The sequence below is a fragment of the Alligator mississippiensis genome, chromosome 6, assembly GCF_030867095.1.
Source record: "Alligator mississippiensis isolate rAllMis1 chromosome 6, rAllMis1, whole genome shotgun sequence".
Taxonomy (NCBI): Eukaryota; Metazoa; Chordata; order Crocodylia; family Alligatoridae; genus Alligator; species Alligator mississippiensis.
The window spans coordinates 50,117,673-50,144,910 of NC_081829.1; the positions used below are offsets into that span (position 1 = coordinate 50,117,673).

The following is a 27,238-nucleotide window of genomic DNA, read 5'->3' on the forward strand; positions in this document are numbered from 1 at the left end:
AAAAAGCTAAAAGGAAGACGGAGGCTGAGGAGACAAGGGAGCTAATGTTCAAATGAATAACCAAATTAATACGTTTTTCTTGTCCCTCTGGAGTGGCAGTTATTTATGAGCTTCTGTCACTGTATCACTGAGCCCTGTAGTCTAAAGTAGTAGCTGCTTTCCAACATCTACTACACAACTCATGAAGACAGACTCCATTCTCCCTTGGATCCCAGTGCCACAGCTCAGTGGTATTGGGAACAGGACTGTAGAGAGGAGTTGCCCATCAACTTACCTTTCTTTCTTGATTATTTTTTTTACCAGCATCAAACCCCAATGCACCAGGCTCGGAGGACTAGTTATTTCTCCACTCCCATCTCTACCCATCGGCAGCTCAGACCATGCTGTCACTTCTGTTGCTGAGTTTAGCACCACACAGGTCAGGAGGAACCAGCTCTTTCATCCCTCTCTTCTGGTTTCAACCCCTCTGAAGGAGCATTGCCACTGCAAGATAACAAAATGCTTACAGACAGACTTCCCCCCTCTACCTATAAGTCAAATTAGTTATTAAGTATGCGGGAGCTATTTAGCTTTACCCAATAACACCTGGAGACAGGTTTCAGTCACTGAATGAGGAGTTAAAAGTCCACCTTGTTTTGTATCTAGGACTGAGGAAGACTGCTTCCTACCAGAATATACCAGCAGAAAATAGGCCTTGCAAAGGATAACAACTATTAAGCAAGCTTTTGGGTTCAAAGACCCTTCGTCAGGCTAAGGAAGTTTCAGCAGTTGGTGTGTGCTCTTCCTGGATGGACTGAAAAGTAAAGAAGCCAGAGGCGGGGCTGGCTTCTTTACTTTTCAGTCCATCCAGGAAGAGCACACACCAACTGCTGAAACTTCCTTAGCCTGACGAAGGGTTTTTGAACCCAAAAGCTTGCTTGATAATTGTTTTCCAACTATTTAAGTTGGTCTAATAAAAGATATCAGATTCACCCAAAGAACCTTGTCTGCCTATGTGCTTAGACCAACATGACTACAACCTACACCCTTGCAGAGGATAACTACTTTGTCTGGGGGCCCCCCATAACTAACTTACACTGGCCCAAGCCCAGACACAGCCTGAGAGCTAAAGAGTATGTCAAGGATTGAGCCTAGAAGGGCTAGAAGAGTTCAGATTTTTTCATGTTTATTTGGACTCTAAATATCCTGTAACTGATAGAACTTTTACATAAAATAGCCTTAGGGTAAGATCACTTCAACCTGGAAGGTGTTGCCTGGAAGAGGCATGAATGCCTGAAGCATTTTCCCTTGGGGGAAAGGCTCTGGTTGGTATGCATGAAAGTTTAATGTAAGCTACTTATGGAACTAATCAGAAGAAGAAATATACAAGGGTAACAATGAGAGAGGTTACAGCAAAAACTATATCTGGAGTAAGTGCATAGTGATCTAAGAGGTATCCCATGGAACACCGTCCTAATGCCAAGCTCTATGCACTCGGGGACTTTTCTTTCATTGTGTGGAGGATCAAGCAGCTTCATTCACACACCACCATTTCAATTTGGGAAATGACTGTATTGCAAAACTGGGGTGATCACTAGAAACTGCAAAATTTTAGTATGACAGACTTGCCTAGAAAATTCTAGCCTAATCATTGGCATGTACATATAGATTTACAGCAGAATTAATTCCTCAATTTTAAAATGCTTTGAGCAGCATTAGAATGGTGGTGTATTTATAGCTGGAAATGTGCCTTTGTGAAAAAAGTCTTTTTTTTTTTTTCAAAAATAATCTTTATTGAAAAATAATACAAATAAAAATTTAAGTAAACAGAACTATTTAAGATTGCTAATATTCAACACCATGAAACAAGGGAAGCTTTAGAACAAACAATGCTGTGGTATATATTCTATGGAGAGTGCAAGGGTTAACAGCACATCTGTGAGCTGTCATGCTAACAGCTGAGCATGCATCCATTCTTCTTCTTGGCTGTTCTCCCTTGATGTGTTAAATGCCTTGGAAGTAAGCCTTCATTTGGGTCTAAGTAGCCAATAATGGGTTGCCACAACTTGCTCTTCTTGCTCTGCTGGGGTATGTGGGGGGTGGGAAGTTTGCCATTAGAAGGCTCTGCAGAGAGACCTGTTACTCCCAGTAAGCAATGTTCTCCAACTCTGAAATACACCTGGGACATCTCTCAAGGCTGTTGTGCTCTTTGGAAATGTTCCAGCAGCATGCCCTCCAGAAAAACAATGCGTCACCTCCAAGACTTGCTTCTGCACATATGCAATCTTTTCCATACTATTTTAAAGTCAAATCGGTGATCATCCAAGTCACTGCAAGGTTCTGTTGGGTCAACTCTGTTTAGCTGCATCTTTCTCCTTTCCTTCCCAAGTCTGGTCTTTGATCCTTCAGAGGGGCTGGCTGCTCTCTGAACTGTCTTGCTCATCCAGTGTTTCTCTTCCCCACTCCTGAGAACATGGGTGTTAAGCCCTGGATAATGGTTTCACCCAAGAGTCACAGTCCTTCAGGTGCAGGAACTGTAGGAGTGGAGAAAAATTAACAAGCAGTTATTTTTTTGTTCAGGCAGTATAGCAGCCACAACATACTTCTTTAAATCAAATTTGAAATGCCATCCTTACTTCCTTCCCGGTCTTGGGATACTGTGAAGATTATAAGCCTTGTTTCAATTTATTTCACCCATGCCTAGAAACCTTGTTACAATCAATGTTATTCTTCTGTGGACTGAGGAACAGCAAGGTCTAGTGATTCGCTGTTACTCCATGCAATACAGTGGTAACTTGGGGAAATGGAAGCAGAAATTCAGGAAAGTGGCTGGGTGCAAGAAGGGTGGTTAGTAATTACAACTACATCTCCCTGCAGGTGGTCCTTTATTTGGAGGATGCTATGCTGACCTAGGTACCATAGTTTACGCCATATACGTTGACACAGTGTACAAGTTGACCCCATATCTGTGTACAAAAAAAGTTAGGATTTTTGTAGATCTATTGTACAAATCAACCCTGCCTCAGTGGGTGAGGTGCTGGAAGCCCAGGCAGGCTTATGGGAGAGGTGGCATGCTGGTGGGCTCCCAGAACATCAGATCAGGCTCCTGGAAGCTCAGGCAGCCCACCTGGCTGGTCCTGGGGTGTGCTGCCACTGCAGAGGAAAGGACCGGGCCCCCCCTCCCTCACAGTTCGGGGACTGCCCAGGCAGCCAGCAGCTCAGCCCCCAGCCACAGGGCAGGCAGGGAGGATTTACCAAAAGCAGGATCAGGCCCTCGCTACTTCTGCCTTCATCAGGCCCTGCCTGACACCTCTAGCCTCCCCCACCCCGGCCCTGCCCAACACCCCGTGTTTCCCAGGCAGCACCAGATGAACTGCCAGCTGCAGGAGCCTGCTTTCAAGCAGACATGGCAAGGGGCCCAGTCCTTCCTGTTGTGGAGCCTCCCCACCTGGCCTGGGGCTGGGGGGTGAGCTGCTGGCAAGCTGAGCAGCCCCTGAGCTGGAAGGGGGCCTGGTCTTCCCTCTGTGGCAGTGGTACCCCTCAGGGCCAGCCAGGCAGGATACCAGTGGGCTGGATGCTGCCCCAGCTTGCACAGAGTAACCAGGGGTCCAGGCAGCACCATTTCCAAGGGACACCGCATGGTTGAATCTCAAGAGTTTAAAATTTGGCTTCAAAACTCAACTTACACACTGTGAAATACAGTAACTGGGAAGAAAAGAAGGGACTTGTTTAAAAAAAAAAAAAAAAAAAAGCAAAGGGCAAACTCACATGTTATGCAGTGATATTCATCACTTGAATGTCTCCCAAAGTGCCACAGAACTAGAAGACCTTCCAACATATGTAAGAATGAATAAAGTTGCTGGGCCATGCAACGTGTCAAAAATAGAATATCTTTGCTTTAAACTGTAATTGATTTCCCCAGAAGAAAGCACACAACAAAACATAGTTCCAAAATAATTGTTCAGAAACTTTGTAGTTAATGAATTGCTAAAATGTTGTGAAATCTCTCACCATGCTAAAATATATATAACTATCTATAAAATATCTATAACATCTTTAATTCATAAAAGGCAATTATCAAAGCTGAACTAGTTTTGCTACTTTTTTTTTTTAATGATTGTTACATTTCAAGAAACATTTATTTTATAAGCTTTTATTATTTGTGTTTCTATAATGGAAGGAAGCAGGCACTTACAGAATATGACCAGAATAGGGGATTTCACATTAGTCACCTGGGACAAGGAAAGAGACTAGAAGAAGAATTTAAAGATAAATGCTGCCTTGGCCAGAGCCAGCAAAATCTCTATTCTTGGGACAGCAATATACTTTACAGACAAATACTACCACCCCCTCCCCTCCCCAGCATGTGGAACCAAATGTTCTCTATGTGGGGCTGGAGGACTACAGAGCTAAAAGCTTGAAGACTCCTAAGTTTATTTCTGACCAAATGGTTGCATAGGTTCTAGAGCAGACCCCAACTGCATTTCATAATTTGTATTACTACTAAAAGTTCAATATAGCATAAAAGATACTTACTAGTTGATGTTTCATCTCCAGGGCTGTACAGCTGTTCAGTGGGTGGCTTTAGGGTCTGTCTCATATCCTTTTATAAGGAAGAGATCCTGGACAACTGGAAGACCACCTCCTGGTTCCTCAGGTTTCTAGGTGGCCAGAAGGTCCACAGTCTTTTTAACTGCTTCTAGCATGTTCACCATAAATCAGGTTCAAGTGTCCAGGATAAAGTAGCGTCCAGTTCCACTCTTTGATGATCTTTTTGTACTTGGCTTTCTTATATACCTGAGGTCCTTGCTTTTGTTGGAGTATGAGTCACCCTTGTTGGCCATTTGTCTAGTGATGGCTTTACTTGCCCATTTATTGCAGGGATTCCCCTCTCCCCAGAGACCTCGTTCAGAGATCCTGGGTGTAGTATTGCATGGCTTTAAAGGTTCTATATTGCTAAGGTCTGCTACTGCAGATGGACCAACTGCAAATGGACCAAATCCTGACTGTGCAATACACAAACAGAAAGTGACATCCAGCAAATGGAATCCTAAAGTAATGAGGGGAGGGGGGCACAAGTAAACAGACAGGCTGATTCTGGTGACAGGGTCATGCAGAGCAGCTTAGAATAGAAGCTGGAGGACTGCCACTATTAGTATAAAGATCAGTCCATACTAACTCAATTTGCAATTAACTTAATCCACCTTCAAAGTGAATTAGAGAATTTATAGAGAATTGGCCAATTTAATTTGCAATGCAAATTGTATAATGTGGATAGAGGTCATTTTAATTTGGAAAAATGAAAAAAAAAGTGAAAGAAAATTCTCCTTTGAATAAAATTAAACATTCTGTGTTTGTTTTCTGACTTCAGAATATCTATCCTGACAGAATATTAAGGTCCATGGATTTCTTCTGAACTATGCAAATCAGCTCTTAGAGAATGTTTTATATTCTTTATTTCCTGAATACTTGAACTCTACTTCATTTACAGCCAAACTTGAAAAGCAATATTACTTTACTTCTATGTATATTTCCAAGCTCTCAGCATTTCACAAAACATCATCTAGTAAAAAAAAAAAAAAAAAAAAAAAAAAAAATAGTAACCCAACACATTAACATATAGCTAATTCTCCATCCCACATAATTTAAATGTTCAAAACTGGTACTTCTTTCTGTGGATGCTTCAAGTTCAAAATTATATTAACAGATAACCCAACACAGAACACATTATATAATCCAATCTTTTGGTGACAAAGGAATGGTAGCACCACCTATTACTAAGCTTGTCCAACACTTCCTACAAGTCCTCATTTTTAACTGCTTACAAGAACTTTGCCAAAAAACTGTTTGGGCATAACTTTTCCATGTTGGAGATCTACCTTGAGCTACACAGAAAAAAAAAAATCAGTTAAAAGTAGTTTGTCATTTCCAAGAAGGAGATCAGAATAAAAAAAAATGTATTATGTCCATATTAAATTCTGGCAATCCTTTCTTTTAAAGGCCCCATTTTTTTTTCTTTAAAGGTTTAGCACTAACACACTTCGGAGACACTGAATTTGGTAGGGGCTGGTCTTCCTAGAAGAGATGTGCCTTTTGCGATCTTGTTGACAAATAAAAACAAAACAAAGCAAAAATAAAACACCCCCCTCCCATAAACAAAGTTATAAACCACTGGAAAAACATAAATCAGATTTGTGCTTAAAGACTTGAAGTTTTGCTGTTAAATTCCCTGCGTGTGTTTTCATTCTAGACTTGTAATTCTTCAGTCTGGGGCCAAGTAAGACTTCCCTACAACTGAACTTTTGGGTAGCCACGGACTGTTTGGTCGGGTACCTACCTGATCAGAAAACGGGGAAACTTCTAAGAAGCATGGAAGAGGCTGCAGATGAGACAACAGCCAAACCAGTGCAAGTGGTAGGGGAAGTTTGGGTTAAGGAGAAGACAGAGAATGGGACTGTTAGTTGGAGGCAGACTGGTTAAGTAACATCATGAGAAAATTGGGGCTGAGAAACAACAGGTAAATTAAAAGATGGAGGTGGAAGTTAAAGTAGATTTATCTTGGACTGAGATTCAGGAGAATTGGATCTCACTTGTCAAAGAAAGACCCTGATAAGGAGCCAAGTGAGCAAAAGGGGGAAGCATACTAGATGACGAGCCCAGGAAATAAGAACTGAAGGCTGGATCAGGGTTGGTGGGGGATACGGGAAAGGGAAAAGAAAAAAAGAGAAAGCAAAAATAAATTGGATGAGTAGCTGAGAATTAGGATTGGCTGTCTGAGGAAACAACAAGGAATAAAAGGAAAGTAGGATTTAGTGGATGATGTTACCAGGACTGGATTCAGAAGTCTGAGGAATTGAGATGGATGGGCTAGATGACAGTAATAGAACAGTGACAGATTGAAGCGGATTGGTAGAAGACTGTACCTAGTAGCGCATACTAACCTTCAGACCTGGGAATGGAACCCAAGATTCCTGGAGCTCATCATTCCTCTGTTGTCAGCAAATACCTGTGAAAAGGCAAAAAATGCCCATCTTCCTCCAGTGTTGGTCTGATCTATACTAATGGAACTGGTAAACTTTTTCCACTATGAATTCCTCCTTCAGTTCTGCTATCCTTCCTAACTAAACTACTTCTCCAATTTAACTGAATTATCATTGCTCAATCCCAACTACATTTCCACCACCTTAAACTCACTCACAACCCTTTTCTCCTCTTGATGCCACCTCATTCTTTCAGAATCTCACTACTTTCTGCCAAGAGAAATTTGGATTGGGGGATGGGGGGGGGGAGGGGGGGAAGGAATATACATTTCTACTTCCCCTCTCATATGTCTCCTTCCCACCTCTAGTCACAGGCACCAAAAAGCTTGTCTGTTCTCCTCTTCAACCGTTTTAGTTTTCCCAGTGACCACAGATCTCTCTCTCTCTTTTTCCAACTAGTAAATTTCTTACTTTCTCTTGGCTCTTTCCTTAGTGCAAACCTGCTTCACCCTACCCACCTGAAAATCACACTTGACCATATTTGGCTTTTGACTTGTAACCATCTTCCATCATTCTTGTATTTCCAAGATAACTACATATTCCATCCACAACAGTTGTCTGAAATGCCTTTCTTCCATTTTGATTCTAGAGCCTCAATCCAGCTTCCATGCCTGGCCTTCTACTAAAAGTGTAGTTTAATGACCTTTTCCTAACAGAAACAAAAAACAGTACTTAGTCCTCATTCTGTCAGCCACCATTCAACACAGTTAACTATGCTGCTGCTTAAAATCTTGTCCTTCCTAGGCTTCCATGACACTGCCATCTACTAGTGGTTGCTTGACTTCTCTATTTGTTCCATCAGAACATCTTCCATATCTCCCCTCCAAATTTCTGAGGATTCGAGTGCTTTTCTTCCTTTCATTTCTCCACTCCCCCCCCACCTTATATCCAAGTAATTTAATCTGCAAATACATGTTCAATTATTATCTCTATGCTGACAAACCATAGCTCTACTTCCTCCTGTTTAAAATAAAATCTTAGTCCATCTCTCTCTGACTTCTCATAGATGTCTACTCGTCACCTCCAACAAAACACGGCTGTGACCAAGCACTTAATCTGTCATCCCCCTCACACACTCACCTCCCTACCACTCACCACCATCAACTGAGCATCACCTTTAACTCTGACCTCCAATGTCTCCACATCTAAACTGTCTGAAGCTGCAGTCTTTCATCTTAATATCTTTAACATACAATGGTACTTATCAATTCACACACAACTTCATCTTTCATCTTGCAACTCAATTACCACTTCTTTTCCTGTAACCCAGACAAATGCAATCTTCATCATACATATTCACTATGTATTGCTAGAGAGAACATTCACCTAACATCTATGACCAGTTCACTCTTTGGAATTCTTCCATTAGCTCTTCATTTTCTATTGCATCAATCATAAGCTGCTTGACTTAACTTCAAGGCCCTTCATAGCCAGTTTCCATTCTACCTATCCACCTGTATTATACAGTAATCAACTCTTGCCTCCGTCTACCACTTATTAAATTTTCAAATATGCACTTCTGCACTTGTCATGCTCCCCTTCAGAATCTACAGAGCTGCTTCATTATCCTCATTTTACCTGACACAAAAGACTGGTGTGCTAACACCATTGCCTGTCATGCTGATCAACGCTCTCAATGTTTCCATGTGCTTTTCTCATTCGCCTACCTCCATTGAGGGTCTCTTATATCATACTTAGATTATAAACTCTCTCATGTAGAGACTTTTTATTCTCTGTTTGTATACTTAGCACAGTGGGTTCCTGGTTCATGATCAGAACTTTTAAGTGCTATAGTAACACAAATGATTTCATAGTAATAATTTATTGTTATCAGTTACTCCTGATAACCCTGCTGACAACTCAGAGTAACAATGATGCCACACGACAGAATGTGTTTTCAGTGCTTAAAAACAAAACAAAACAAAAACACACCTTAGGAAACTACACAAAATAATCTTCTAAAAAAAGTTAAGGTTGCAAAGTTAAAGCACAAACTGTTTAGAAGTGATAGAATCAAGGCTACTTACATACCCTTTTTTTTAAAGTAGTAAAGCTATTTATGGGCTAGATGCTGAAAAAAAAAAATCTCACTCCTACCTATAAGCATTTATAGAAAAGGCAACATAAGTACTTGTGTGAATAATAGCTATTTCCCTTTGAAAGTGTTTTCTGATACTTCCATGCACAGATTGGGTAATATTCTGGGAATCAATGAGGGCTATGTAGTGAATGAAGGAGCCCTGCTTCATTTACTACAGAAGTTGGAAGTTATTTACTTAATGAGACTGCACAAAGATGGTCTTATGATGAAATATATGAATCCTACCCTGGATAGAGTCTATGCTTACTTCTGCTAAGAGGTCTCCATGCCATAATAGGTTGGCCACTAATGGTTCATTCCTCATTTTCTGGGAGCCTGACTGCATTTTGATTTACAGAAGTACTGAGCATTCACACCTGCAACTGAAGTCAACAGAACTCATTTTGAACCTACTAATTACATACCAGGTTCTATATGTTCACAAATGGAGTATTCAAAAATAAAAGAAACCTTTGACCTAAGTATGCTTCAGAGAACCCTCAACTGTGAAATGAAGCTAATATCCACATTTCCTAGGGGTGTTATGAAAATAAATTCACCAGTACTTATAAAATACTCAAATACTAGTGTGGAGTATGACTAAATGAATAATTCCATCTTCAGAGCTAGGGTTCAGCGGTGTGCAGCAAATAAGGAATGAGGCCATACTGATTAAGAGTAAGTAAACTAGATGATGAATCTCTAATACAAATAGGACAGGGTCCTAAAGGAAATGCATACAATGTTTTTAAAGATTATACAATAATGCACAAGCCTGTAGGAAGCTAAACTAAAATTGTACAGGCAGTCTTACTTCTGGTATTTAACATTAGGGTATTGGACTCTGCAGTGTTTTAAATGTATATGAGAAAGTGATTCAGAAAAAAGCTGTGCTTATAACTAAAAATAAACCAAGCATAAATATTTGGTCATTCAGACATAGCACTGAATATAACAATCCCAGATTCAGAGCTTTATTTACAGAACAGCTGACATTCCTTTATTTATAAAAATTTCACTCTTATCTTCCCACTGTTTTCCCAATCCTAACTTTAGTGTCTTGTCTGCATTAAGATATGGGCAGCAGGCCCTACTCTGGTCTCGTGTCAGGCTTCTGTTCTACTGCATAAGGGTGTTGACGTGTTATCAAAAGAGGAAGTTAAGTATGAGAGCAAAATGAACATTTTTCTTGATCCAATCTCGACAAACATTCCGCTGGATGTTTCCCTTCTCACTCCTGACTTAAGGCTAGGTGATCACAGGCCTATTATGCAGCCACAAGTTCTTTTCCTTCAAAGCTATGCAAGTGACAGACAAAAAGTTTTTGTTTGTAATGGTGGCACTCAATCTAAATTTATCAAAATTTCTCTAACATTTACAAAGTCCTTCAAATCTGGATTTAAGGCAGCTCTGGATAGAAGATCTAGCCCATTTAGTGAACTCTTTAGAACAGTGTTGGCCAACCCACAGCCCGTGCATCACAAGTGGCCCATACAGCCTCTAGTGAATGGGGATTGGAGTGACACTCAAGAAGCTTGTGGTATGCATGCCAGAAAGAGTAGCACCCACTGTTTTAGCTCCTTAACCAGAATTATTATTGAAGAGGCACTCTTTCCTAGTACTGTGGGTGAAAAGGTGTGCTAAGAAGAACAAAAAGTTCATCCCCTAAACCTCTTCCTTAGCTCACCCAGTATCTTAAACATTCTTATTGATATAATTTATATTACTCTTATATCAGCGTGCAAAACCATGCTATTGCTGCACCTCACCACAATATAGCAGGGGAGCAGGTAGTAGTAGCCTGCTTGGCTTGAACAAATGGCAACCTTGGGATAGGCTGCAGATACATGCCATTGGTACTACAACAGCAATGGATTAAAACAAGCCATTATATCACCCACTGCATGAAGCAGTCTCTCTCAACAAGCCTGAGTCTGGGACTCAATTCTAAGCATCCGCTCCCTTCAGCATCAGGCCTGCATACATGATTAAGGAAGTCACCATGAATGTTACCATCCCGCCCTCAAATCAAAGGCAGAGTTCAAAGAGAAATAGCCTTGTAAAGTCCCATAAAAGGACAGGGAAACTCCCTAAAGTACCTGGGATAGAATGAAAGCAAAATACTCTATTTACTCCAATATTAAGTTGACACCCCAATAATTAGATTCTATATATAGAAAATTTATAATTTTCCAGTATAGAATCTAATTATTGGAGGGTTTTCTTAAATTTGTGCCCCCTCCCCCTCACTACTATAATAGGAAAAGTGGGAGGGGGGGGATCAGGTGGCCCCCTTGCCCTCTGCCCCCTCTACTTCTTCCCCTTTCAGCCTTTCTGTCTGCCCTGCCACTGGCACACCCTACCCCCTAGCTCCCCATAGCCTCTGCCCTTTACCCGAAAATTTCTGCCCTTTTCCCCCACTCCCCAGTCTTTGCCTCTTCCCCTCCCCACCCCTTGTTGTCAAAAGCTGCTCAGGCTCTGTTCCCTCCTGGAACATAGCACTACAGCATGTAGAAGTGCAGTCCCCGCTGGCCACGTGGCAGTATCAGTGCTGCTGATTGGCCAGGCACGGGACACCACTTCCACAAGCTCCATGGCTCAAGCCGCAGCTGAGGGGCATCTGACAGTAAGGGGGAAGGCGCACAAGCTGCAGAGGGCAAGTGGGGCTGGGGGGGGGGAGGGGAGGGGAAGGCAAAGAGGGCAGGAGGCTGCTGGAGCTCTGGTCCTCAACCTACATTAGGACTAGAGCTGCAGCAGCCACCTTTCCTCCCCTATGTTGGGGGTGGGGGCTAGCCTTAGATTCAAGTAAATACACAGCAAGATGGATGTGTTCAGAGCTGTGAGGAAGCTGAACACAAAAAAAAAAACTCTAGTTAATTTGCCACTATTGCTTAAACTAGCTTTGTTCCGATTCCCCAGCAGCATCACTTCACTCCCATCCCCCTACCCTGCCATTCAATAACATGCCATTATCTGCATTCTCCTTAAAGTGGCAAATCAGAGTTTACTGTAAATGCAAGCACTCAGAGACATATTAAGAAGGTATGTATTCTAAGAAACAAATAGAAACTTGCTTCACCCAAAGAAACATCCAGTTTTACCAAAAAAAACCTAATGCCTGAAAAAGTACAAGTCCCATTCAATGGCCTGTTTTGTTGAGAAACAGAATTCTCCTAAAGCTGCAGCAGCAGCAGGACAACCCTGCACTCAGAGACTCATTGTCATTTTTTTTGTAACCTTGAGCCATCTTAGCCTGAACAAAGAACCAGACCAACCAGTCCATCCTGAACAATTCCTGTGCCACTTTCACAAATAACATTTTCCAGAACTTGCTAAGCTGGACACTTTTTGTGGTCCAGTGAACACTACAGTCAGAGAACTAAATCAAAAAAGACAACTCAGAATATCTATTGTGGAGAAAGGCATGAGGGGACAAGTCTGTGACTAGATATACAAGATAATGGCCAAAACCAGAAAAAGAAAAGAAAACCATAGCTTTATCAAGACAAGTCAAAACTACCAATTTTCAATAGCAAAAAAACCCTCCAGTTGAAGACACTAAAATCAATCACGACTAAACAAGCATCTACATGACTTCATCACGTTGACAGATTTGTTACAGTTCTCCTTTTGTATTCCACTAGTTGAAGTCTTCTGCAGGAAGAAAGGGATCTAAGTCTATTCCTTTGCAGATGATCTCATCAGAGTCTGATTAACCCTGAGGGTCTGTCAGCAAAAGCTGTAGTTTCCTACTAAACAGGGAGAATATTTCTCTTAGTTTCTCAGCTGCTTCAGCATCTAGGCATCATTCCAGAGGCAAAGGCATGAGGATGAATACAGGCAACCCCCACTTAGTGCTCTTAATTGGTTCCAGAAAAACTGAGTGCTAAGCAAAACCCATTTCCCCATAGAAATGAATGTAGAGATTAATTGGTTACTGCCTGCCCTGCCACTGCCTCTCCCCACACCCCCACCCACCTGCCAGTGCTCCAGCCCCACGTACCAACCCAGGCCTGTGCTCCAGTTGCCCCGCTCTGGGCCCCCGCCAGTCCTGGCCCTGGGCATTGACATGGATCCCATGCTCATGCCCAGCTCCCCCTTAACGCTTGTCACTCCTGCCGCTTCTCCCCATCCCCCTCGCCTGCCTGCCAGCCCCTCTGGCCTCACTTGCCAGCCTGGGTACTGGCACTACTGCCGTCCCATTCTGGGAACCAGCCCCTGCCACCAGGCACTGGTGTGAGCCTCATGCTACTTCCCTTTGTTGTTACTGTTTCTCCCAACCTCCCTGCCTGCTCCAGCCCGAGCACCAGCGCTCCTGTCACCCTGCTCTGAGTGCAGACTTCCACTGGCCCTGATACGGGCCCCACACGCCAGAGCAGGCCCCATGATCCTGCCCCCCACCCTGGGTGCAGGACCCTGCTGGCCCTCACCCCAGCCAGTGGCTTGGGTCCTGCGCTCCTTGACTCTTTTGCAGCCACTTGTCTCCACCCCCCCGCCTGTTCCAGCACCAGGTGCCAGCCTGGGCCCGTGCTTCTGCCATCCTGCCCTGGGCCCTCATGCCTGCCCACCCACTCACCTTCCACTCGCTGCCACCACCGCCACTTCTCCCTGCCTGCCTGCCGAAACTCCAATTCCACCGAGTGCTATAGCAAAACTGGCTGAGCGCTCAGCGGAATCGGGTATCAATTCTAAATGAGCGCTATAGCAAAATAGCGCTAACTGAAACCGCGTTAAGCAGGGGTTGCCTGTACATTGAAACTTTGTGCATTCACCATCTCTCTAGACCAGTGGTCACCAACCGGTCGATTGAGGAGCCCCTGACAGTTGATCTCAGTCTGGGGGGGCTAACCCCCAAGGCTGAGATTGACTATCAGAGGCTCTACAATAGTGAGTGGCGGGACACAGTCCAGGAGCAGCGGGATGTAGGAGCAGCAGGACACACATGGCCGGGCTGAGCTGTGCACCCTGCTGCTTGGGCTGGGCTGGGCTGGGTGAGCGGGACAATCCCTCTCCACGCCCCCTACCACCAGGACTCTGGCTGGGCTGAAGGAAGGTCCAAGCCTGGGCAGCTCATCTAGGCACATGGGGGGGCTCCCACCACTACATGCACCCCAGCAGAGGCCCGGGGGGGCACATGCCAGCTTCCCTTCCCTCCCCTCCCCCCCCCGGATCTGTGTCTGGGGTGAGGTGGCTGCCGCTGCGTGCTGGGCTTTGCACCCTGAGGCTTTGTGTCCCAAGGCTTTGTGCAAAGCCCAGTGCGCAACAGCAGCTGCCTCACCCTGCGCAAAGATCGGGGTGGGGCACGTGTCCTCCCAGGCCTCCACCAGGGTGCATGCAGTGGCAGAAGCTCCCCTGCATGCCTGGACAAGCCACCTGGGCTCCAACCCTCCCCCGGCCCGGCCTGGGCCCCACTCACCCTGCCCATGCCCCTGCCCTACTCACTGCCTTACTGTAGGGGCCTCAATCTGCAGGTCAGTCTGGAGGGTGGGAAGAGAGTGCAGTAGGTCCTGGATTGCCCTTTACTTCAAAAAGTGATCTTCACTTTCAAAAGTTTGGAGACCACTGCTCTAGACTTTTATGCAAATTCCTAGCTCGCTGCTACCTCCCTGGGGAAAATGACAGTCTCTCCCAATCCCACTAGTGTCACAAAGTCTGGAGTACAAGTTTTTACCTAAGAACTCCAATCCTCTGTGTAGCACTACAACATGCTGCTAACAGGCTTTGACTGTGAAACATGCTATTAGTTTTATTTAAATTATTTGAATGAAGAGTCTAGCTTTATCATAGTCAAAAACATGTAAAAATAAGTTGAGTGACTAACATCAAATATCACTCCTTTCAACATGGGCTTGATGAGCCTCAAAACTAAAAAGAGTTTGGGGTGGGTGGGGAAATCAACCACCAACTTCAAAGTAACTGAAGTGAAATAAGACAACTTCTTAGTAGCATTCTGTGTTATACAGGTTAAGACAGCTTGATAAATGCTACTATTCAAATGTCTTACCAATGCAGGCCATTGAATTTGTTTGATCTTTGATCCCTGAGTCTGGCTTGGGTCCTTTCTTTTTGCCCAGACCAACTGGTATTCCACCAAGAAGGTTGCAAAATCTTCATACACTTTAATCCACTCGCGTTTTTCCCATTCAAGGTCATCAAATTCCACATATACCTGGAAAAATGAAACCACAAGACAAAAAATATTTAACATGTACAGATATAAATATACACAATCACATTTTGAAATATATAAATTCTGAAGTTAAATAATTTAAGTTATACAAATTTATATTTGGGTACAATGAAATAAATAGATGACACTGCTAGGAACCCCAGGCAGCAGTAGAAGAAACCTTCCCTGGCATTTCATTTGGCAAAAGTGTCAAATATACCTGTGTTTTTGACACAAAAACAAAAACATGACTTAAGAGAAACAAATACCAACCAGTGAATCAAGCTTACAACATAGTAAATTTGCAAAAATGTAAAGAAATTGCCAATTTGCGTACACACACACACACGCGCTCTCTATCTTTTCATCCATAGATCAAACGATTAATATAACAATCATTGTTTAGACATCAAGCAAAATCATTTGGAACAAAGTAAGAGTGCCTTGCTATTGCACGGAATTAAACTACGGAACCCTTTGATAAACTGATTATGCTCCATCCTAAAGCCAACTGGGTTTCTTGCCATTACTACCCCTATTGTAAGGCTGTTTTACAGCCTCTCTTCTCTAATGATAAGGAAACCTTATTCTAATTTCCAGCTGACATTCATTCACAGCCAGCTTACACCCATTTGTTCTTGTGCCAATGTTGTCCATTAGCTTAAATAGCTTTTCTTCCCAGATTATATTTAGAGAGTGTGATCACACTCCTTCTGTCTTCAGATTGTTAGGCTGAACAAGCTGAGCTTTTAGTAGCTTCTCATAAAATAGTCTCTCATTCCCCACACAACCTAGCAACTCTCTGAAAAGTGCAAATATTTTATATGCTGTAATGCATTAAAGAATATATTTTTAAATATAGTTATAGTTTAAAAATATACCAGTGTAATCAGTGCAGTTCACTTTGCTGAATTATGATAAAAGCTTAATAACTTTTTCAAATGCTGCCACAGAGAAAATGTCTGACATTCTGATTATTTGAGAACAATAATAATTATACAAACCTTTGAAAGGAAACGGGCTTTATTTCTTTCGCAGCTCCCACCCCTCAGCTACACCCTGCAGAAGTACAGTGAGTGATTTCTGGAACTAGAATTTTTTCTCCTCACTGCTACTGCAAGCTTAACTGCTCTTTTCTGGCAGAATTTTGTCTCTTTTTTAACTTGAGTTAATTTTATGACTAAAGTTATTTTCTATCTAGACATTTTGTATTAGAATGTGTCTATGCTGATATTTAAGAACAGACCTTTTACTAACCCCCAAGTCCAAATCTACCAACTATATACAGCAAAAACCTCCTGTTTGACCCCCAGGGGCAGAACAGCCTGATGTAGAACTCTTGAACGTCAAGATCTGAGATCAAGCTGGCCTCCTAGTCTCCCTGTTCCTGGAGTATATTTGGAACTCATCTGGGCACTGGAGGCTGCAAACTCAGAAAGCTCACTAGCAACAATTTCCTGTTCCTGCCTTTCTGCCCCTCACCACCTATCTCTGCTGCTCATATTTATAGACAAGCACAAAAGGAGACAAGACTGGTCTTCAAGAGTCCTAGAAAACAGAAAGCAGACTGCATGCAGATGTGGTGAGAGCTACAAGATAATAAATGGACAGGGAGGTTGAGAGCAACACTTAAGGTTGATTGATTGATTGATTGTGTGTGTGTGTGTGTGTGTGTGTGTAATGTATACACACACACACACACACACACACACACCTCTTGTAAGTTAGTAGTTAATAAACATACACTTTTCCCTTCAGTCCTCTCTGATAGTTCGTATCCTACCTTGTACATTCTGCTTCAATTTTTTTTTTTTTTTACCTATAAGAACAGCTCCTGCAACACATGTTCTTCTTCAGTTCCCACCTTTTCTATTCTTTGCCTTCACCCTTACTCCATCCCCTCTTCCTTTCAAAATGTCTGCTCAATCTCAAAAATCACCAGAACTACCCTATGAGTTACCGAAACCTGAATTCCCTACCTGGACTACCTCCCAGTTCTTTTTTCTTATTGTAGCCTATCATTGCTGCTCTCCTTCATTATGCATAAACAGAAAGGGAGGGACCCTGGCATATCTTCTTCCATTTGGCCTTCTTCAACATCTTCACCACCCATTCCACTTACTTCTCCTCCTGCTCAAAACTCTCTTACTACATTCCCTCCCCCCTGCATCTTTCTTCCTTTTTTTAAGATAATTTTCCGTGTTCCAAGCCAAATCTGCCAAATCAACTCCAAATCCGTGAGTCAGTCAAGAACCATAAGTGGCCCTACTACCAGCAAACATCCTCCACCCCACCTGGGGCTTCAGATGTTTCCAAATCCTTTGGCAGGCATCCTGTATCTTTCTCCTATTCACTTTCCCTCATACTGTGGCAGCTGGTTATCCTTCCCTTCACAAAATCCCACTTTTATCCACAGCAACTTTATCTCCCAAACTGATAACGACCCACTGCCCTCTTTGCTTGCCACTTCACTTCCCCTCACCCCTTCTTGTTTGATCTTCAGTCCTGAATCAACTCTCTTGCTCATTCCATATTGTCATCACTAATCCTCTTTCTCATCTTATACTCCCCACTTTACCTTATGCAACGCTGCCAACTTGCTCCCACTACATTCTATCCCATATTTCAGCATCCAGCCCACATTGTCCCCACTTACCCAGCTTGTTCATAAACTTATTTGCTCCGCCCTACAATTCCAGAAGGTCTCCTAGGATGCCACACTTCCTGGACATTTTATGTTCTCAGGACTTACTTTGTCATACAAAGTTAGGCCCCAGACCTTGAAAGGGCAGGAACAGGATTTGCACTGCTGTTCTGGAAATAACTCTTTATATGAAGCTCTTGCAAATAAAGTATTGTTTCTACATGACAAGCCTCATCAAGATACTACCAGTAACTTACTAACTTGCTGCTTCAGGAACAATCCTTAGTGCTCAGCCAATAGCTGTGGCTGTGAGATGGTTGACACAGGACTGCACCCCTTCGGCATGCAAAGCCAGACGGCAAGCAGCAAATACCTTGCCAGCTGCATGGCAAGCACAGTGTCTCCAGGCTTGCTTCTTTTCCAGCAAAGAAAAAACAGCTTCCTTATTTAAGGCATGCACCACAATGCTGGGGGGGCTGATTTGGTGGAAAAAGGTATGTGTGGTATGCAAATAAATAGAGTACATTAAACTATTCTTGGGCGGGTCACTATAATTTGACCTCGACCAGTCTATACTTGGGGAAGGAGAGGAGGGAAACAACAAATACCAAAAAAAACCCCCACATCTACTCTAAGCCTCTACAGCAGGGTTGTCCAACTGATGGCCCATGACACTTTAACATGACGCCTGTGGGCTTTCATCTGGCCACCACTCCTTCCATTCTTCCTGCTGCTGTGATAGCCAGGGGCTCTAGTTCCTACCTTAACTTCTGGGGGCAGTATAGCGGTGAGGGGCAGGGAGGGACTTGTGCTGTTCAGGATCTTCAGGATGGAGCAGAGCCCAAACTGCCTGTGGAAAGGATGCGGAACCCCATGACGGTCACCCCTGAAGCACGTCCCAAGTGTCTGCAGCCCACAGGGTGTGCAGCCCCCTACTATTAAAAATTGGACACCCTTGCTCTACAGAATGTGCAGGATAAAAGAAATGAAAGATCAAAGCTAATACAACTATACCCCCTGGGAATAGGAATACATTAATTGGAAAAGAAAGAAAAAGTACCCCAGACTTAAACATTTTGGAATCTATCACCTTAAAGCAGATGGCATTTTCTGGAATAGTAGCCAAGTTACTATTTATGGGTAAACTACATGTCTACTACCTCTAAAGTTTTAAGTGCAAATTCTGCACCACACACGAGCAGAATTCAGATATGGTAGATAGAGAGGATTTATCAAGGAGCTATTTTGGCTTCATGATGCTAAGCTGCTTAACCACAGTGTATAACTCTGATCTGCAGTGGCACATTTCTAATAACGGAGAACTGCATTTGGTACATAGCCCTACTCCAAAATATTCCTTCTCTAGTATTAATATATCTACCCTATGGCAATGCTTTTGGCAGCTTTCTACCAAACAAACATTTCCCTGCAGAGTGGCAACTAACCATGGCTATCACTGATATTTAAATCCACTTTGAACTGAAGAGTCAGTACAGCACAGATTTAGCCATGGAAAGTCAGGACTTTAATGAATTCTCATGGAGCTTTTTGATATCACAGCAACACAGAAAAATATAGCCACATGCTCTTCCAAAGTAATGAAACAAGCTCTCCAGAAACTAACTTCCCATTTTCCTTCGAGGTTGGTCTACCACGTCTGAAAAGTCAACTCATCAAGCCAAGGAAGGACAACACAGCAGAGCTGATGCAGCAAAATAAAACCTAGAGCCAAACCAGGATCTCTATGAAGTGCCAAACTTAGTATTTCTATTCCTTTGCTTTTATTTAATGATCAAACTCTAGCAGGGAACTCTGCAATTCCAGTGTGCTTTGTGGGCAAAGACAGCAAATTCAGAAGGTCTTCAGAATAATGAGATTTCCTTCCTGAACCAGTGATAGAGTTCCATTCTACTTCTTTGTAACAGTCAAGGATGAAGATCCATTAGCCTGGATCTGGAAACTTGGATACAAGGAGAAGTTCCCATTAAGAACATTTTCTAAACACAGTAAGCTTTAACTTGGTCACTTTTTCAACTTATTACCATATTCATTTCAACAGGAGATAGAATTCAATTCTTCCCCATACCTAGACAATTAAAGCAAGACTGCAAATAAACTTTTTTTTTAATACAGTTAGACAAACTATTTTCTTCAAAACATGTTTCTAAGCCAGAATATTCCAGGGTGTGGCAATCTTGAGAAAGTTTTCATCACAGAGATTTCTGTGATCTATGCGGCTCCCTGGTCACTTCTGCTCTAATAAATACCCACATAAAAAACCTGACCATTATGTCTGATGACGGAATAGGACAAAACAAAATGCTGCAGCCTTTTAAGCTGTCATGAAACAGAACCATTACCTTCTAGCAACTCTACTTTAAATCCTGGAAAAATGTAGGCCATCATTACTCACTTTAAAACCGCTGGTGATGGCAGGATGCTGCTCATAACTCATCAGTAGTGCAGCAACTGTACAGCTTTGCTCATCTACCTGGTTACCTGTTGCAAAAACTGAGTTATTAAGAATCTGCTCTGGATTTACTGTGTGTCAATAGTCCCAAGCAACCCAGATACAAACGACAAAAACATATAAGACGACAGACCTTAAGATCATTACTAGCAAAGAAGACAAGAGATGACAAAAATCACCTGCTGCATCAACTGTTAACTGAAGACCTGAACGGATGGAGATTGAAGAGGCTTAAAAAATTGTAAGCTATTTGTACATGAAGCCCACAAGCTCCTGGAAGAGAGTGGGGATGCCGAACCCAATCTATAGGCAGTAGTAGAGTAAACCAACCACTGGGAAGGGTCAGATCTATTCCTACAGTGTTTTATACCAACACCAAATTGTCTCGGACGGCCAGAGCCAACCCGAGGTGATTTAGAAATTGCTCGTTCGTCAGGGCGGGCTGGTGAATGGAGAGGCTGACAAGGTTTAATGGTTGTAAAAACTTTACTTACGTCGCAGGTGGTTGCGACGGAAACGGTCCGGTCGTCTGAACAACAATGTAAGTTGTTCCAGCTGGCGAGGCCAAAGCCAGCAAATCCGTCCGTAACTTAAGCCGGCGGGAAAAGGGTACGTCTGGGATTGCGCTCGGCGACGGGAAGAAGGATCGATAGGTGATCAGTCTACCGATCAGCTAGCCGCAAGTCGGATCTCTTTAGAGGCACTCTGCAGCGTGCTCAAAGTTCTTCGACTTGGGCGGGAGTCGCGCGAATTTTTAAACGGCCAGCAAGCCAATTACCAGCCGCCACGTGTGAATAATTTAGCACTAGCCAATAGCGGGACACAAATTTGCATTCGAATAGCAGGAACTCTTTGCACCATGCACTCCTATGCTGCAAAGGGAAAATGCACCCTGCAAAGACAGCTGCAAATTGGCGGGAACTCTCTCCTGCATGCGGGTTCTTTATGCAGCAAAAACCCTCGCTGTGCAAGAGGCTCTCATGTGACAAGAAAATTCCATAGTGCCGAGGCACCAAAATCACTGGATTGTGACATGCCCCCTTGCCGACGGCACAACTGGAATTTTAGACACATGAGCACATCATACGGCATCTTTGTTAGAGGATTCACTGACTTGGCAAAGCCTTCACAACCAATATCTATATATCTATAAACACAAACAAATAACTTGACAGACCGGTCTTTGACAAATTACAACATACAATAACTTTGAACACATAATAACAACTGCTGATCATCGTCTGATTGGAGAACATCCGCTTCGGTCCGTCTTCTCCTATAACAGACAATGTCAGTAAACACTTAACAAAATGAAAAATAGTGTCATAACAAGTCCTGAGCAAATGGGCGTTTGCCGTCTCAGTGCCTCCCTCACAACCATCATTCTTTGGCTTCGAACGGACTGCAGTCTGGTCTCATAATCAGGTGGTTGTGGATTACTGCTTTTGCTGGGGTCAAACCTGTGAAGAAAACAGAACAACAAGACAAAACAAAACAAGAAAGAATCATAATTGGCTTCACTGTAAGGATACTGGGTGAACGTTGGAACGGCGAGTCATCCAGTTGTGATGAACGATAATAGAAGGACGATCGGGCTTCTCTTCCAATTGGACAGAATAGGTATAGCACTTGTTCTTTAAGGTCAAGCGCTTTTATCCCTGGGATTCCTAAAATGTTGATGCCCCCTAGAACAGCCTCTAGGGGATATCGGTGATCCTGAACCCAAAACTTGTCCTTCGTTGTGACGGCAATAGCATTAAGCCCTTGTACTTTGATCGTCTTGGTGGTCTTTTGATGAGGTATCATTGAGGTAATCACATTGGTCTGAGCTCCAGCATCGAGAAGGAAGAATGCTTGTTGTTGGTCATCCGGATCGGTAGGGTTCTAAACAGTGAGTTCAGTGTATGGACGAGAATCAGTAGGATCGGGTTTGAATTGGTGAAGGCCGCCGGCGGAGCTGATGGCCGTTACTCATTTTTTGGCGAGCCCTCGAAATTAAATCCCAATGCTTCAGCCATACTGGCCTGGGCCTTGTCTCCCAAAAGTCTCAATTGAGCCTTTGTTAGTCCGGAGTAAGTGAGAAGAAATCCGAACATAGTTCTTTCCTTCAGAGATCTTTCCTTTGGGGTCCTTGGAGGTGACCCCCATGGCTCTCGCCGAGGGGTATACCCTTGACGCCTAGGCCTCAATGTTGCAGCTAGGTACACTGAAGGTCGATCCCTTATGTCATTAGAAGCTTCCTCACCTTGCTTCATGAGTGCCTGCAATCGTGGGAGATGGCCTAAAAGATTTCCCACTGGTTGACCTGCCATCGGGTTCAAGAAGAGAGTCGGAGTGCAACAGCATTCGCTCCTCCGTATACCTCCACACAGGCATCTATAGCTTCCAAGGGCGTTGGAATCGCCCCGGGGTCCGATAGGTGACGATGAGCCCATCTCTCTTTACGCTGGACTGCTGTTAGTCCCATTGGATTTGTTCTTGGACTCCATGAGAGATACGACACTCTAACTATAGCCAGGAGAAGTTGTTCTGCAGTAGCCTTCTGCGGGCAACCCTCGTGCCAGGTGTGAAATTTGTGGGTTACCTGTCCTACCACAAGCGCCGGGAGCGGGATTGGCCAGTGGGCACTGTCCGTGACCACAGTCAAATCAGTAGTGCGCCCTCCGCTCCACGCCACTTGTCGTGTCAGGGCACTTGCTTCTTCCTTATCCAGAGTGTCAGATCCAAATTCCACTATCAGTCTTCCTAACCACATGGCCAAGGTTTCTTCCGGCCTTATTTTAGATTCTTTGCAAAGCTCTTGTATCTCTGGTCGGGTGCGTGTGCGAGAGATAACAGTGGTACGCGTGGTACCTTCTTCATCCTCAACATGCTTCGTCACCGCTATCGGGTGAGCTGCGGCAGAGAGAGGGTTAAATTCTGTATCTGGGAGCGTTGGGTATATCCCTCCTCCCATTGCCCCCTCCCTGTGGTAAGGAGGCGTGGCCGTTGGGAACGATGTCACCTCAGGGGGTGGAGTCACTAGGCGGATCCCCGCCGGGTCTTCCGAAACTCCGCCCCTCTTCTCCGGGTTCCCCGGATGGCTCGTGCTTCTTTCGGCGCCATTTTCTGCTAACAGCATCATGCGGCTGGCACTGTTAATAAACGCTGCTCCGGAGCCCTTTGCTGTCCGCTCCAGCGACTCCTTACCCGCAGTATGCATCTGAGCCTCCAAATTCGCGTATTCCCTTAGTAAGCCCGTTACTGCACGGAACAGCACATTTATCATCTTTCCCTTTTTCCATTTAATTAGACCCCACTTTGGCTTGTGACGGCCCTTAGTTTCCAAATCCTCCCGTAGCTGAATGAGGAGCTCATGGCCCCGCGACTCAGGCACCAAATCTGGACAGTTGAACCAGTCTGCGGGGGTGGGTTCCCCCCCCACCTTTAAGTATCGGGTGCGTTGGGCAAACTCCTGAGCGGGGGTCAGCTTTTCTGCTTTCCGCACCTTCACCCCGGCTAGGGATATGGTTGATGTTTCCTCCGGGGGCCGATAATAAACCCGGTCGCTCCCCATTATGCATCCGAACTCCCCAAGGGATAGCTTTGTTCTCCATTCTTTCACTATGGCTTCTTCTCTTTTTACGGAGAAGTAGCCATCAATATTTCTTTCATCCCCTTCTATTGCCTGGTGGTAAGCGATATGCGCCCATAGATCGTTAGCATTCTCTACGTGGCGGTTCCCGGTGCACCAGAGGCAGCACCTAATTAAGTTCTTCTCCATCACCGTGCCCTTTAATCCCATCCTCGTCGCCATGTCTCAGACGGCCGGAGCCAACCCGAGGTGATTTAGAAATTGCTCGTTCGTCAGGGCGGGCTGGTGAATGGAGAGGCTGACAAGGTTTAATGGTTGTAAAAACTTTACTTACGTCGCAGGTGGTTGCGACAGAAACGGTCCGGTTGTCTGAACAACAATGTAAGTTGTTCCAGCTGGCGAGGCCAAAGCCAGCAAATCCGTCCGTAACTTAAGCCGGCGGGAAAAGGGTACGTCTGGGATTGCGCTCGGCGACGGGAAGAAGGATCGATAGGTGATCAGTCTACCGACCAGCTAGCCGCAAGTCGGATCTCTTTAGAGGCACTCTGCAGCGTGCTCAAAGTTCTTCGACTTGGGCGGAAGTCGCGCGAATTTTTAAACGGCCAGCAAGCCAATTACCAGCCGCCACGTGTGAATAATTTAGCACTAGCCAATAGCGGGACACAAATTTGCATTCGAATAGCGGGAACTCTTTGCACCATGCACTCCTGTGCTGCAAAGGGAAAATGCACCCTGCAAAGACAGCTGCAAATTGGCGGGAACTCTCTCCTGCATGCAGGTTCTTTATGCAGCAAAAACCCTCGCTGTGCAAGAGGCTCTCATGTGACAAGAAAATTCCATAGTGCCGAGGCACCAAAATCACTGGGTTGTGACACAAATGAGTCCCCCGTTGGGCATGACTAACAGAGAAGTGTGCATCAAGCTTAACGGACTGAGATCTGGATACGGATGCTTTAAATAGGGTTACCATATGTCCTGGTTTTTCTGGACATGTCCTCTTTTTGGGTCCTTCCATTTATGTCCGAGAAGTTTTTTGTTGTTTTTTTTTTTAAATATCAACAAATGTCTGGGATTTTGCTCTGCCTCTGCTCAGCACTGAAGTTTTTCCTGGCATTTCCCGGGTTGCCCCAGCAAGGAGTTGCTTGGGCTGCAGAGAGCAGGGGAAGGACAACTGGAGGTCTGGGTATCATGTGCATCTGCTTGTAAGCCCCAGCAGTTGCAGGCAGGTAAGGCCAGGGCTTGGGGACTGTGGGGGGAGGGGGTGTGCGGGCACATGTGTATGCGTGAGTGGGGTGGGTGCCTGCTGGCATCAGGGTTGCAGCAGGGCAGGGAAATGGAGAGGTGCCTTCCCTTCCAGCAGGAGTGAGAGGCACCAGCAGGGCTGCTGGGGCTGTAGCTTGCGAGTGAGGGGCAGCAGGGGGGTGGGGGACTGAGTCGGGAGTGTAGGGCACAGGCAGGACCAGGGGGCTTTTTGTTGGGAATGAGGGACAGGGGTGCAGGCATATCACTGCCCCCGCAAATCATATTAGCCCCCCCCACAGGTGTCCTCTTTTTAAAAACTGGAAATATGGTAACCCTACTTTAAAAGAACACTTCACTAGATAAACATCTTGGACAACCCCCTGTGTGAATGCGATGTCCAACAAACAGCACAGCACTTGATCGAAAGCTGCAATCTTTATAAATGCCCAGACAGGGCAGATGGAATCCACACATTGAGCAGACAGTGGCTCAGATTTGCAAGTTGGTATCTGATGCCACACCAAAGAACTACTAAATATATTTCTGTACCAGATTTACCTACAAGTTTTCTATCACAGTAGTTTAAAATGATTCATCAGCTCAACTGGTTGGCATTTAGAGAATGGTTTTCTTTTCATACCTAAATGAGGAAGCAAAAAGGAAACAAAGGAAGAAGCTTTATACTTCTATACTATTTTATTAAATTCCTTCATCTCAAATACAGTTCTCTTCATTTTCCTAATTTAATAAAAATTACTTGCTTTTGCACAGTGATTGAAACATTTTTGTCAGCAGTTAAGCAGATATCAATGTTTTAGAAAGCTGTCCCTTATTAGACACAGTTTACAACAGCTGAACTTAAACCCTGAAATCAGCAGGAGATTAAGCCATTGATTTCAAGGACAGTGGGTCATAGTGAGCACCCCAAATTAATCTCAATTTTTTCATCTCATAATTTGTGCTGTTTACAACTATAGTGCATAGTGTTGTATATTTCAAGCGTAAGTGTTAAGAAGTAACTCAAAACTTGCTAAAAAAAAAAAAGAAACAAAATGAAACATACCTGCCAGTTTTATTTGCTTAAAAAAAAAAAAAAAATCATAAACAAGTACTTAAGTATTGTTTAAAAACAATGCTCAAACAACTTCTACATTCTATTAGACTTTTAATAATTTGTTGCTGCATACTGAGATATGTATGGATTATACTACTGTTACAAAACCTCAAATAAACCACATATTAAAAATGTAAATTATGAAATTATAAACTATAGAAGATTTTCAAGTAAAACGCAGATACACGCTTCAATTACAATACCCAAATCTCTTATAAAAACTCAGTCTTGCACACAGTACTATTGTCTGAGAAAAAAAATACCAATACATTTGCATTTCAGGCTTTAAAACTCAGTTTCATTTAACTGGCAATTCAGAAAATCCATCACAAAAAAGTTAAAACAGATGGTATCTAAAACAGCTAAATGTTTGCTGATTAAAGCTTCATTATGTTCCTTCTTCCCCTCTGTCTGACCAACAAACTGATCATCTAAGCCCTTCAGTTTTGAGCCATATTGCGCAACTACTGGACTGTCTGCTCAACTGTTTTAAAATGAAAGCCTAAATATATTTACTATAGTCAAAGCAGGATAACATTTTTAGAAGTCAACTGGCTGGATCACAAAATATACATTTACTGCTCAAGTAAATTATGACAAGGTATTAGAGTGAAGATGCAAGATTATTTCTAGCCCTCAAAACAGGACATTATAATAGCCAAGTTCTGAAATCCAAGTTAAGTTGAGATAAAAACAAAACAGTATCCAGTGCCTCCCCCTACTGGCCATAAAATATATGGAGAGAAATAAAGTTAGGGAACATTACAGAAACTGTCATTTACAGCAACAGAACTTTAAAACTGGTAACAAAACCTCAGGTCTGATGGCTCCATACAAATATTTAATGCAAAGCACCAATAAAAAGATACTGCTGATGCACTAATTTAACTATGTATAATGGTCAGAGTTCAGATGCATCTACACAA

General features: G+C 43.6%; 1 protein-coding gene and 1 long non-coding RNA gene across 4 annotated transcripts in view; both read right to left on the reverse strand.

Annotated features, from left to right (window-relative positions):
• Nucleotides 1-27,238, reverse strand: part of JMJD1C (jumonji domain containing 1C) — a 258,840-nt gene that overhangs the window by 156,520 nt on the left and 75,082 nt on the right. For 2 of the 3 annotated variants that reach the window (XM_014610135.3, XM_059729871.1), the window contains exon 2: nucleotides 15,104-15,268. In XM_014610135.3, coding sequence (XP_014465621.1) covers nucleotides 15,104-15,268 — 165 coding nt within the window. Of the gene's footprint in view, nucleotides 1-15,103; nucleotides 15,269-20,325; nucleotides 20,409-27,238 lie in introns of those variants that run through there. The other variant, XM_059729870.1, reaches the window with a different exon arrangement.
• Nucleotides 1,746-11,417, reverse strand: LOC109285488 (uncharacterized). Its single transcript, XR_002093240.2, has 3 exons — nucleotides 6,921-11,417; nucleotides 4,516-5,542; nucleotides 1,746-2,513 (listed from the first exon to the last, which is right to left on the reverse strand). It is a non-coding gene; the product is annotated as an uncharacterized LOC109285488 (long non-coding RNA).